At 41.5% G+C, this 14,696-nt stretch overlaps 1 protein-coding gene across 1 annotated transcript in view; it reads right to left on the bottom strand.

Moving 5' to 3' along the window:
* Positions 1-1,327: 1,327 nt before the first annotated feature.
* The window catches only part of LOC132778444 (sulfotransferase 1B1-like), a 34,248-nt gene continuing 20,879 nt past the window's right edge, over positions 1,328-14,696 (bottom strand). The window contains exons 4-8 of the mRNA XM_060781385.2: positions 14,104-14,201; positions 8,893-9,019; positions 6,768-6,862; positions 4,642-4,822; positions 1,328-1,483 (exon numbers count right to left, since the gene is read on the bottom strand). Coding sequence (XP_060637368.2) covers positions 1,371-1,483; positions 4,642-4,822; positions 6,768-6,862; positions 8,893-9,019; positions 14,104-14,201 — 614 coding nt within the window. The 3' untranslated portion in view covers positions 1,328-1,370. The remainder of the gene's footprint in view (positions 1,484-4,641; positions 4,823-6,767; positions 6,863-8,892; positions 9,020-14,103; positions 14,202-14,696) is intronic.

Raw genomic sequence — 14,696 nt, 5'->3', positions numbered from 1 at the left:
TCAGCTGGTTCGAGGTTTTGGGCTGGAGTGTTACCAGTATGCCGATGACACTCAGCTGGTGCTGAAGATGGAAGGCTGACCGGACTCTGTACCCGATTATTTCCATCAGTGCCTTGAGGCCGTTACTGGATGGCTGCGTGCCAGCAGGTTGAGGGTGAATCCAGCAAAGACGGAGATCTTATGGACCCTCTGCTGACGATAGAGGCCCAGATCTCCACCATTAGCAGAACTGCTTTTTTTCATCTGTGGCAAGCTAGACGGCTGGCCCCCTACCTGTCCAGGGACAACCTAGCTACGGTGATCCAGCTACAGTCATCTCAAGACTGGACTACTGTAACGCCCTCTATATTGCCCTTCCTCTGTCGGTGATCCGGAAGCTCAAGTTGGTACAAAATGCAGCTGCTCGGCTTCTTGCGGGAATTCCGATGAGATGCCACATAACACCAATCTTACTGCAGCTGCATTGGTTACCAATTGAGCACCGGATCACTTTCAAAGTGATGGTACTCATATTTAAGGCCTTGCATGGTCTGGGGCCGATGTACCTGAGGGACCACCTCACCCCCTACCAACCCCAGAGATCCCTCCCTTCTGAGGACCAAGATCTATTGGAAATTCCCAGTGTCAAGACCTTGCGTCTAACAGCAACCAGACGCAGAGCCTTTACAGCAGTGGCACCATCGCTCTGGAATACTCTGTCACCTGAAGTCCGTGCCTTGCAGGACTTACCAGCTTTCCGCAGGGCTTGTAAGACATACCTGTTTCGACAGGCCTTTGATTTTTGATATTGCTGTTTTTAAATTGTTTTAAATTGTTTTTAAATTGTGTTAGATTTTAGCCGTTCTTGTAAGCCACTCCGAGCCCCAGGGGAGTGGTGGCATATAAGTTCGAATAATAAATAAACTTGAGAAACTGGAAGTTGTTTCTGGTGTGAGAGAATTAGCCATCTGTAAGGATGTTGCCCAGGGGACACCCAGATGTTGTAATGTTTTACTACCCTTGTCGGAGGCTTCTCTCATGTCCCCACATGGAGAGCTGGAGCTGACAGAAGGAGCTCATCCGCACTCTCCCCGGATTTGAACCTGCCACCTGTCGGTCAGTCCTGCCGGCACATGGGTTTAACTCACTGCACCACCAGGGGCTCCACCTACATAAAGCTGGGTAGATATATGTTAGTGCAGTATATAATAAATCACAACTTCCTTTCACCATCGAGCCTTATCATTGCAGGTCTGCATGTCTTCAGAATTCCCTAGCTGGGAAGAGGATGAATTTGCTTTTTCCTCTAATTAAAAGCAGAGACACTGGGAAGCTCAAGGTATTTACTAAACAAGAGAACAAGGGCAATTGTGTTGTAGCTACAAGGAACTTCAGACTTCCGTTCGGAATTGGAGTGTTGTATCTGCCATTTGCTTCTTATAATCTTCATCAAATGTCTCATTCTGAGCAACAGTAAAATAATTCTTCCAATCGCCAGCAATGCCTAGAAGACAGAGGAATTATTATTATTATTATTATTATTATTATTATTAAACTTTATTTGTACCCCGCTAGCATCTCCCGAAGGACTCGATGCGACTTACAAAGGCCAAGGCCTCAACACACAACGTAACAATACAAAACCCAAGGCAAATTAAAAACAATTGAAGCAATATAACAACAAGCAATAAACAAGGAATGTCAATTAGATGCTAATAAAAAATTCTAACATCTAATTTTAATCAGGTTAAAGGATTTTTTTGGCGTGATCAATAGAGGAAAGAGGAAAGAAAAAAGAATCACGGGCTTCCTATTTGAACGCTCTAAAAAGCACATCTATATTAATATTAAATATTAATAGAAATTAATTTTAATAGAAATATTAAACATTAACTGGGTATTTTGGATTTAAAAAGTACAAGTCAAACATTTAGTATTACAGGTTTATTTATTTATTTATTTACAGCTTTTATATTCCGCCCTTCTCACCCCGCAGGGGACTCAGGGCGGATTACAGTGTGCACATATATGGCAAACATTCAATGCCAATGCTGACAAACAACATATACAGACATAGACAAAGGCTATTTAACTTTTTCTGGCCGCCAAGGGAGCGGTCGCTTTCATCGTCCATCTGCGACACTGATGAAGTCCCTCCACATTCCCCGCATGCTTCCTGCCGGAGCACTTGCTAGTGTCTTTTTTTTATGGCCTCATAAAATTAGTTAATTTATCCTCCCCACACTTCAAGGTGGTACCTAATTTTCCTACTTGACAGATGCAACTGTCTTTCAGGTTGCAAAGGTCGACAACAGGCTACACAATTGGTTGGAAACCCACTCCAACCCGGGCTGGCTTCGAACTCATGACCTTTTGGTCAGAGTGATCTTAATGCAGCTGACACTCAGCCAACTGCGCCACAATCCCGGCACTGGATAAGTTGAGCATCACTTATCCAAAATGTTTGGACATAGTTGTTTTAAATTTTGGATTATGAAATATCTGTATTTGTAAATATCCACATTTAATTCATACACACTTTATAAATGCAAATAGCATGTGATAAATGTTGAGCACAATTTTGCATAGACCAAGCCATCAGAAAGAAAAGATGTCAGTATTTCAGCTGCCAATGTAATTTTGGATTTGGGGAGTATTTTGGATTTTTGGATATGACATGCTGAACCTGTATTCAGATGAATAAACAAATATTTTTTAAAAAACAAGAAAGAAACTGTGACGATGTGTAACTTTTATTCTCATGTTTATGTGTTGTTTAGACAGTGGTTGATAAATGGTAAGTATGAAGGAATATATTTTGTTGGAGATGGTGGCTTGGCATTAGCTGGGTTGCCATAGCAACGGGGGCGGAGCCAACTGCTTCTTCATGGGGCAGCTGTTTTTGAAAGTCAGTCAGTAAGCCGGTGAGCTACTGGATAGACTGAGTCTCTGGGTGGAAATTCAGGGAATGTGTCTGTAGCCGGTGTGCTATAGGGAAGACTGAGTCTCTGGGTGGAGATTCAGGGAATGTGTCTGTAGCCAGTGTGCTATAGGGAATTCTGTTGAATAAGCCTTTTAGCTTATTTGTTATATTAGGACAGTTGTCCAGAAGGGTTACATCTGCTTATAGAAACTTCTTGAAGACTGTGCCTGAGATTATTCATGAAACATTACTAATGTAACCAATCAAGATTTGTGCCTCTTGTGAAGAAACAGTTAAACATGTTATACTCCTGTTAAAATAAACTTGTTACTGTTTTCCTCAAGCCTTGCCTGATACAGTTTCTCCTAAGTTGAACAGCCTGCATAAGTAAAGTCAAGCCAGGGACAGTAAATGCTACGCTATCAAATGAATAAAGCCTTCTGTAATTAATAGTCCCTTTATAAAATAGCTCTTAAGCTGATATTGATGGTTGCCCGGCTTCCCTCACAGATTAGGTGGCAGTAAGTTTAACCACACTCCTTCACAGAAACCATTAAGGAGTCTAACTAAAGTCTGGGGAAGACAGTCAGCCCTGCAAATTTGCTGAGTTTAGGGGCACAGGAACCCCATACAAGTTGAAAAACCATGAATTAAGAAGAACTATATTTTTAACCTAAGAAACACCTCTCTAGAAATCTCTAGGACTTCTAGCATGACTCTATGACCAACTTTTTGTCAGAAGATCTATTCTAGAGAAGTGTTCCCTCTATGAATCTCTAGCTCCTCCAGTATGAGTCTATGGTCAATTTCCAGCAGAAAATCTGTTGTTGTTGTTGTTGTTGTTATACTATTTATATTATATTATATTATATTATATTATATTATATTATATTACATTATTATTGTCCCTGTATGAATCTCTAGGTCCTCCAGTATGAATCTATGGTCAATTTCCAGCAGAAAATTATTATTATTATTATTATTACTTTCTGCTTGAAATTGACCATAGACTCATATTGGATTTTGTGATACGAAATCCAGAATATAGATCTCGTTTGCTGTGACATACTGTGTTTTTGTGTCAATAATAATAATAATAATACAAATACAGATTATTATTATTATTATTGACACAAAAACACAGCATGTCACAGCAAACGAGATCTATATTCTGGATTTCGTATCACAAAATCACAAGTCGAACACTTCCCAAGCATCTAGGACTGTGTAATGTATTTTCGAATGATGCGCGCAGATCCAAGCCTTTTGCAATTGACAGATCGTGATTTTTTCAATGTTTATTGTTTCCAAATGATGGCTGAGATCTTCTGGCAAAGCACCCAGTGTACCAATGACCACTGGGACCCCCTTTACTGATTAATGCCAGAGCCTTTGCAGTTCGATTTTGAGGTCTTGATAGCGGCTGAGTTTTTCCTGTTGTTTTTCCTCAATGCGACTGTCACCTGGAATTGAGACATCAATAATCCAGACATTTTTCTTTTCCACAATCGTGATGTCTGGCGTGTTGTGTTCCAAAACTATGTCAGTCTGTATTCGAAATAATAATTATAATTATAATTATAATTATTATTATTATTATTAGAGTTGCACTAGAGGACCTTAAGATTCCTAGAGAGATCATATTAACCAAATCTACAGATAATCAAAACTGCAAAAGTCAAAACCTCTAGTGTGGAAGGCCAACTGTAATTCTCAGAGAAATTCATGTTAATCTTTACCTTTGCGCATGAATGGAGAGATATTCAGATCCATTAGTGTAGTTGGAACCATCCTATAATTTGTACCAGGGTTCTCCTTCATCTTGTCAAAGGAGGTGTTGCATACAATTTTATCCACAGCTGATTCTGACAGGTCCTTTCCCAAAAAACCGATGACTTTCTTAATCTCACGGTTTGGATCCTATGAAATATGGGATAGAAATGGTGCCAGTGTTCATACAGTCCTCAGACACTCCATGAGTCAATAATATTTCCTACTTTGCCAAGCTTTGTTTTCTACATAAAAGTTCACAAATTGAAGGGCATCTATTGTTTTTGTGCTTGATCTGATTCAGGAAGACGTTGCATATGATATTCCATATAACAGTGTTTGTCAACCTTCCTAATGCCGCGACCCCTTAATAACAGTTCCTCATGTTACGGTGACCCCGAACCATAAAATTATTTTTTGTTGCTGCTTCATAGCTGTCATTTTGCTACTGTTATGAATTGTAATGTAAATATCTGATATGCAGGATGTATTTTCATTCACTGGACCAAATTTGGCACAAATACTGAATATTATTTATTTATTTATTTAAAACTTTTATATCTCAGTCTTCTCTAACCTCCGTAGAGGGACTCGGACCGGCTCACAGCAAGGATTCAATACTAATAGTACAATGCAAAACATCATACAATAACAAGTTAAAATACATATAGATTAAAATTACAAATACTGGTGGGGTTGGGAGGGGGAGGTTGATTTTGTCATTTGGGAATTGTAGTTGCTGGGATTTATAGTTCACCTACAATCAAAGAGCATTCTGAACTCCACCAATGATGGAACTGAACCAAACTTGGCACACAGAAAACCCATGACCAACAGAAAATACTGGGTTTGCTGGGCATTGACCTTGAGTTCTGGAGTTGTAGTTCAGTTACATCCAGACAGCACTGTGGACTCAAACAATGATAGATCTGGACCAAACTTGGCACAAATACTCAATATCCCCAAATATGAACACTGGTGGTGTTTGGGGAAAATAGACCTTGAAATTTGGGAATTGTAGTTGCTGGGATTTATAGTTCACCTACAATCAAAGAGCATTCAGAACCCCACTGTAGCGAGGGAGAGAGAGACTATTTCTTATTTTAAGAAAAACCTCTTTACTCTTATAATGATGCAGTTTCTTCTTTTATATTAGCTGGGACTTTCTGTGTACTGTTTAACCTTTGTACAGGCACTGAGACACACTTCTGTATAACGAAGTAACACAGTTTATTTATAACTTCTGGCTCCAACGCGTGTGGTTACATTTGAGTTTTGTTGCAATCTTGAGGCTTACAGTCGGTATAATATACTTGGTTTACTTTTCTGAAATAGACTTTCAATGTTTCACATTCACAAACATGTTATTTGCTTTACACACTCTTGACTGAAATTATTTTCTGACTAAAGCACCACTGGCTTTCTTTATGTTCCTAAAATTGAGCTCTATTTAGCTAACTGCTTCTATATATCAGAAGTCTTTAACACATCTTCATAACTTCTTATTTCTAACAGGAGTTCCTAACTCTTTTCTCTCACAGAAGTTCCTAACTGTCTCTCACAAACAGGAATCCCTAACTCATCTCACAAAACAGCAATTCCTAACTCACACTTTTGACTCTCTAACTGCCTATTTTTAAAAACCTTGGCTCTGTCCCTTTGGAATGTTTAGCTCTTCTCTTCCCAACTGTCATTTTGGCCTAACAACCTTTTCAAATCCTGGGCCTACGCTAATCTGCATATGACCAATCGGCTTCCATACGCAAATGAATCCTATCTCTGCTGTTGCTACCCTGTCTGTGCCTATTCTTCCCTATCTGCCATATGTAAACATAGAGCTATAAACCAAAAATTTAACATAGAATATCAACACCCACCAATGAGAGAATTTGGCTAAACTTCCCACACAGAACCCCCATGACTAACAGAAAATACTGTGTTTTCTGATGGTCTTTGGCACCCCCTCATGACACCCCCAATGGTTGAGAACCATTGCCATAAAAGAACCAACTACTGGTGTATCACTTGGCAAAGTTGTTTCTTTAAATGTTTTACCCCTAATATGCCTGCAAGGATGTACCCTTTTGCCTCTTACCTCTTTCATGTCTTCATAGAACAGATATAGCATGGGGTGCTCATTCCTCTTATTCCACCAGGTTTTCACGTGATTATACCAGGGCCCAAAACCTGCTACATGTTGAGAGAGAAATAAAGACATACTCAAAAGTGAAACATATAATAACATGCAATATAAATATAATAATAATAATAACAAGGCAGCAAAGTTAGCTTTCCATGCACAAGTTGCACTGCTCTGTGTGTACTGTCAGCATATGCATGACCAATTCAGCCTTTCAGCACTGCTGAAATCTGAATGAAAACTTGGGTTGTCACAGGTTAAAATGATTGCAAAAAAAAAAAAAGGATGGTTTTGTGTTACTGCATGGAAATTGTGGATCTAAATTATATCTAAATAGTTAGAAATTGCATCTAAACTAATACATGTAAGCCACAAAGGCTGAGCCTAGAAATTTAATTTCTGCAGGATAACAGGTGTAATATAATATCAGCGCATCTAAAAATCCTTCTACTCTTGCGATAGAGACATCATTTAGTTTGCCCTTCCTATTTTTTGCATCTTGCTGATGTTCCAAATATAGCATGTAATTAAAAATATTATACTTCTAAAATGCAGAAGTACTCATGGAATAGGAATTGAAGTGTCTTGGGACCAAACAATATAACACATTAAGTACACAGTTTGCCATTTTCTTTTACAAATAGCCAACCTATTTCAGATCAGGACCAATACATGAGGTATAGAAGGCTTTAACTCCCTATTTTGTCCCAGTCTGGATTGAACAAACTTGCTGTTTTTTATAGGCATAAGGTAAAGGTTTTACCCTGACATGAAGTCCAGTCATGTCTGACTCAGGGGTGTGGTGCTCATCTCCATTTCTAAGCCGAAGAGCCGGCGTTGTCCGTAGACACCTCCAAGGTCATGTGACCGGCATGACTGCACGGAGCGCCAATACCTTCCCGCCGGAGCGGTACCTATTGACCTACTCACGTTTGCACATTTTCAAACTGCTACGTTGGCAGAAGCTGGGGCTCACAGCGGAAGCTCATGCTGCTCCCCGGATTAGAGCCTGAGACCTTTCGGTCAACAAGCTCAGCAGCTCAAGTTTAACTCACTGCACCACCGGAGGCTCCTTTTATAGGCATAGGACTTCCTATTGACATCATATAATTTCACATAGCCCTCAGTGAAAGCATAAATGCTAGTCATACACAACTAGGTTTGGCAGAAATTGGGATAATTTTTCTCCTTCAGAGCTGAACCTCGGACAGAAAAGGTTAATTCAGATTTAAACTTGGGGCATTTTCCAGACCACCTTCACTGTTCCAAAAATAGCATGTACATTTTCACCCTTTTTAAACCTAATAAACATATATCATCCAAACACTATTTCTGCAAGGAAAAAGCCCCTTTCATTTACTGAATAAAAGAAAAAAATCAGGATTTGATTTGAGAAGCTATCTATCTTCATGAGATAGCAGCAAATGTTGAGTTGTATAAATTTCGTTAGCATGGATGTATTGTCGTTTGTATTCCGACATTGAATGTTTGCCTTTTATGTTTGGAATCCGCTCTGAGTCCCTTTGGGGAGATAGAGCGGAATATAAATAAAGTTTTATTATTATGTCAGAGATTGACGACACCCAGCGGAAGGAATACTAGATCAAGCAGACACTGAGTTGCAAAATAAGGACTCTGCAGGCTTTGAGTTACAAAAGAAACTAAGTTTACTAAGTACATACATCAGACACGTCTTTCTACAACGAGCTACAATTCAGGAACTAGTCAAAACCGAAAGCCTCTTCACATCTGCTTATCTTCTCTTGCTGAGACTGGTTACTCCCTTCTGTTCTCAGCAAGTACAAACCTTATCTCACTTTCTCAAGTTCACTTCATCACAGCCTCAAAGTATAAATATTTCTGTATGGCATTTTCAATTCACAGTGGCATCCATCTTGGCAATACATAGAAGCACATTGAAAAACACATACATAACTAAATTAATCTTGACATATTACTATTACTATTATTATTATTATTATTATTAAACATCTATAATCTGTAGTCTCAATATTTTATATTTCCTGAAAGAACTGAAAATTCAGATTGCTTACAATAGCAAATGACTGGCTAAACTTACTTCTCCCTGCCATGAATTTCTTCAGATATTCATCCCAGGTGCCAGGTTCTGGGTGCAGCTTGTTCATCAAGTCAAAGTGGTAATAAGAGACAGCTACATCTTTTGCGTTGCGAGCCACATAGATCATCTTCATGGGAAGGAAGGAGAAGGAGAAGGAGAAGGAGAAGGAGAAGGAGAAGGAGAAGGAGAAGGAGAAGGAGAAGGGTGAGTCAAGATGTACTGGATTTTTTACCACTGCAGATTAATCTAGACAAATGAAAATGTAGCTGATTGAACGATGTATTTGCTCTGCAATTGTTGTCCCATGGGAAACTGTTGTAAAAGCAATTCTTTTTTATAGCTTAAAAATCAAGAGCTTTCCCACTAATATCACATTATGGTTTCCTGTGCAAAAGTTCAATTCTGCTTTTACTTTGCTAGGCCGTTGGGTTAGTGGAAATGCTTTGGGTGGAGAAACACGGGGATTTGAACGGCCAATCTTTTGGTCAACAGTCCTGCCGACGCAAGAAAAGCATTAGTGATAATCTGGATTAAGTGGCAGTGTAGATCCAACCTAGGTGGAAAGAGAACCCAATTAATGGAGATTTCAAACAATAATACCTGTAGAAGTAGTGCACCCTACAGAACCTTTTAAAGCCAGGTGGGGATTAGTAATGGAAGTTCTCTTTCTGCTGCAGAAGAAGATTGCCCAGAGCCCTCATTAAACCTGTTCTCAAGAAATAGCTAATACTATAATCATTTTGTCACACGAAATTCAATGTGCAGATTTGACAAATATGAATTTAATATGATGTGTGGGAATGGATGCATGCATGTATTTTGGAAACACCAGTATAATATTAAGGCCTGCAATGACTAACTGCCTGCTTGCTGCTTTGTGATTAAAACCTGTCAATGAGATTGGAAAGGTAAACTCTGATAAGAATTGGGACAGTGATAACAGAAATATTTGCAACATTCCTTATGTTAAGAAGGAAGTCAACACAAGCTTTGTGTTTGTCAACACCAATCAAGAAGATCAACATGTGGCCAGGAAAGTGAGATGGAGGCAGGATGGAAGATGTCTATCATTAATTTACAACTTTGGGACTACATCAGCAGAATATTCCTATAAAACACTCAGTCTAATAATGCTCAAAGTGTGACCGACCTGAGGAGTCTGATACACCCGCTATCCTCTGCTCCATGGGAAGGAGAAAGATAGTGTACCTATGGATAGTGGCAGATTTGCACGGGAGCAGTCTGGTCACTTTGGGGCTTCTTTCTCAAGGGAAGAGGAAGAAGTGTGCTTTTGGAGTCTTAGATTTTGTGCAGGGAGTTAGGTTCTGCTGTATGGGAAACAGAGACCTGGTCCTTGGCATTGTTCTTAGGGAAAGAAGTTTTGGCTTTTCAGCATTTTGAAATCATGGAGTTATGGAACTATACATTGGCAGGCTGCAGGAAATCAGGGTCTGGCCTAACAGGTGCTTCTCCAAGGAGGGAGAAAAGGGTATGGTAATGCCTGTGGATGAATGTGTGTACATGTGGTGTGAATATTGAGTGAAAATGTAATTCCCCTTTGTTTGTTTGTTAACCAATTTTATTTATTTATTTATTTATTTATTTGGGGTTCTTATACCCCGCCCTTCTCACCCCGAAGGGGACTCAGGGCGGCTTACAGCAGCAAGGCACAATTTGATGCCTGCATCATAAAACAAGTGTACACAAAATTACATCAATCAATTAACAACAGTTCATACATAAATTCATACATTAATCCCATAAAACCAATAAAATCAATAAAAACCCCATACAAACCCAATTTCTCCTTTTACATGGTCAGCGTTTGCTCATTCATAGTTCTAGTTTCCTGTTCCACTTTATCCGTCCTGCTGGTCTTACTTGCCTGAATGTCTGCTTTAATTGCTGGAGTGCCCAAAGGCCTGGTCCCACAACCACGTCTTCACCCTCCTCCTAAAGGCGAGGAGGGATGATGCTGCCCTGATTTCCCCGGGGAGTGAGTTCCACAGGTGAGGAGCCACCACTGAGAAGGCCCTGCTCCTCGTCCCCACCAGCCTCACTTGTGAGAGTGGTGGGGTCGAGAGCAGGGCCCCCCCAGATGATCTCAAGGTCCTGGGTGGGACGTAGAGGGAGATGCGTTCGGACAGATACGCTGGACCGGAACCGTACAGGGTTTTGTAGGTCAAAACCAGCACCTTGAATTGTGCTCGGAACTTAATCGGCAGCCAGTGGAGCTGGCATAACAGGGGGGTGGTATGCTCCCTGTATGTCGCTCCGGTGAGCAATCTGGCTGCCGCTCGTTGGACTAGTTGAAGTTTCCGAACAGTCTTCAAGGGCAACCCCACGTAGAGCGCGTTGCAGTAGTCTATTCGGGATGTGACAAGAGCGTGGACCACCGTGGCCAGATCAGACTTCCCGAGGTACGGGCGCAACTGGTGCACAAGTTTTAATTGCGCAAAAGCTCTCCCGGCCACCGCTGAGACCTGGGGTTCCAGGCTCAGTGATGAGTCCAGGATCACTCCCAAGCTGCGAACCTGAGTCTTCAGGGGGAGTGTAACCCCGTCCAGCACAGGCTGTAACCCTATACCCTGTTCGGCCTTACGACTGACCAGTAGGACCTCTGTCTTGTCTGGATTCAATTTCAATTTGTTAGCTCTCATCCAGTCCGACACAGCAGCCAGACACCGATTCAAGGTCTGGACAGCCTCCTTGGTGACAGGTGAAAAGGAGTGACAGATCTGGACATCATCTGCATAGAGATAACATCTCAGTCCGAAACTCCGAATGATCTCTCCCAGCGGCTTCATGTAGATGTTAAATAACATTGGGGACAGAATTGAACCCTGTGGGACTCCACACGACAACGGTTGTGGGGCCGAACAGGTGTCACCCAATAACACCTTCTGGGACCGTCCCTCAAGAAATGATTGGAGCCACTGCAAAGCAGTACCCCCGAGGCCCATGTCTCTGAGGCGTCCCAGAAGGATACCGTGATCGACGGTATCGAAGGCCGCTGAGAGGTCCAGCAGAACTAACAGGGACACACTCCCCCTGTCCAGTTCCCTGCGAAGATCATCTACCAAGGCGACCAAGGCTGTTTCCGTTCCATGTCCCGGTCTAAAGCCAGACTGTGCCGGATCAAGATAATCAGTGTCTACCAGGAATCCCTGGAGTTGTGCTGCCACCACACGTTCCAGGACTTTGCCCAAGTAGGGGAGATTGGAAACTGGCCGATAGTTGTCTAATTGAGTGGGGTCCAGTGATGGTTTTTTCAACAGCGGTTTGATAATAGCTTGCTTTAAGCTCGCTGGAATCTTGCCCTCCTGTAAGGAGGCATTAACCACCACCTTTACCCACTCTGCCAAACCCCCTCTGGCTTCTTTTATCAGCCAGGAAGGACAGGGGTCTAGGATGCATGTGGTGGGTCGCACCTCTCCAAGGATCCTGTCCACATCCTCAAGCTGAACCAATTGAAACGAATCCAATAAAACCTGACAAGCAGATGCTCTCGCCACATTCTCAGAGACTGCAGGTAAAGTGGTGTTAAAGACCGACCGAATCCGCACAATTTTATCTGCGAAGAATCGAGCAAACGCTTCACAGCGAGCTCCAGAGTTGTCAGGGATCTCGCTTTTCGGCGGATTTAACAGACCCCTGACAACTCGGAAGAGCTCAGCTGGACGATTCTTCGCAGATGCAATATTGGCAGCAAAAGATGTTTTTTGTGCTGCCGCTATTGCCACATCGTAGGACCTTAGAAAGGTATTCAGATGTGTTTGTGCCGATTTAGTCGGATTCCTGCGCCACACACGCTCTAGCCACCTCTTCTTTCGCTTCATTGCTGCCAGCTCCTCAGTAAACCAAGAGGCCGGGTTAGCTCGGTTACTCGAAAGGGGGCGTTCCGGAGCGATTGTGTCGATTGCCCTAGTCATCTCGGTGTTCCAATGAGAGACCAAGGCATCGACAGGGTCGCCAGTCAAGGAGGTGGGAAATTCCCCAAGAGCCGTCAGGAAGCCATTTGGTTCCATGAGCCTCCTGGGGCGGACCATTCTAATGGGTCCACCACCCCTGCGGAGGTTAGGAGGAACAGTAAGTCTAAACCTAATCAGGTAGTGATCGGTCCATGACAATGGAGCGATGGTCAGCTCCTCCGCCCCGACACTATCACCCCATCCCTGAGTGAAGACCAAATCCAATGTGTGTCCGGCGATATGGGTGGGACCAGATATTAATTGGGACAGGCCCATGGTTGTCATGGCGGCCATAAAGTCCTGAGCTGCTCCTGAGAGAGAGGTCTCGGCATGAACATTGAAATCTCCCAGGACCAAAAGCCAATGTAATTGTAAATGCATAGAATTTGTATGTCTATACATCTAAATGTTTTTCTGTAATCTGATAGACCTTCTCACACTGGAAATTGCAATTAAAAATGCTTCAAAGTTATTGAAAAGTCATTCATGACAATTTTAGGAGGAAGCAGAGCAGTCAAAGAAATACCTATAACATGAGTGGAAAGTGAAGGAAAACAATTAATGAAAATTGTGGGAAGCACAAAAGAGAAAGGAAAAGAACAAGCAGAGGAGAGACATAACTAAAGCAAATTGGTAATTGCTGGGTGTAATGAGAGGGAAACTATTGTACTGTAGTTCCTTTCTGAGGTTTTTCAGACATATTACTTGAACAGAATGCTGAACTAGATATCTCTATGGTCTGATCTAGCATAGCACATCTCAGAGGCCTCCTCAATGAGAAGAAGGATTGATGTGAACTCTGATATTTCAGGTAGATTTTTCTAAGGGAGTCAATCCAATTATATTTTTCCCCACAGCTTGACAGAAAGTACTCCTACAGCCAATTAAACATTCTGCTATTGAAGCATGAATAGATCGTTCCAGGACAAAATTAGGTAAAAGAAGAACCTGGAACATGGCTATGAATTATAAAGGACAGAGCCAGACAACCTAGTGCTCTCATGTATTTCTATCAATGTACAGTAAGGGTAAGCAACGAACAGCCACTAAGCCATATTCTGAGTAGTGTCTTTTGGTCCTTTTTTGCCAACCCCAGAAGGATAAGATAATGGGTGATAATGAAGTTTGAAAGGAAATAATATTGGGGGAAAGATGTAGTCCAACAGCCCTCTCTCCTTCTCAAGATGAGTCTGTAATATAAATACTTGCTAGTCTTTTTATTGCATGTTTACATGTTTACCTTGCACTTATTTTCCCAGAAGGACTTGGGAAGAAGTTGTACTGGGAGATGAGTCTTCACTATTCGAGGAGATGGTAACTGAGCTAATTGCTCTGTGCCTAGTGAACCAAAATAATTGTTAATTCATAAAGCATAGAAACAACATGGAAAACTAATTATAAACACATGAGTTGTTGGATTTGAACTGAGGACAGTTGAGCTATGATTCCCATTTCTGTGTGATATCACTATCCAGCTCTATCATCCAGCTTTGGCCAGAGATCTGTGGTCTTGCACCAATAAACCAGAATAGCTCAGATATATCTTGTCACAATCCCTTCTTTCAGTCCACCAGAAGCGACTTGCAGTTTCTCAGGTCGCTCCTGGCACGACAAAAAAAAAAGTCCACCAGAAATGTTCACATACCATTCATCTGTCAAATGCCTTGAGCTGTTATAGTATTTATTTATTTATTTATTTATTTATCAATTTTATATACCGCCACTCCCCAAAGGCTCGGAGCGGTTTGCAATATACATGTGCGATACATTACATTTAAAATCAAAGAAAAATTTCAATCAGCAAGATTCAAATGCCAGACTAAATAAGTTTTA

The sequence above is a fragment of the Anolis sagrei genome, chromosome 6, assembly GCF_037176765.1.
Source record: "Anolis sagrei isolate rAnoSag1 chromosome 6, rAnoSag1.mat, whole genome shotgun sequence".
Lineage (NCBI taxonomy): Eukaryota > Metazoa > Chordata > Lepidosauria > Squamata > Dactyloidae > Anolis > Anolis sagrei.
Note: the sequence above shows the minus strand (reverse complement) of the source record. Positions and strands in the feature narration are given on the sequence as shown.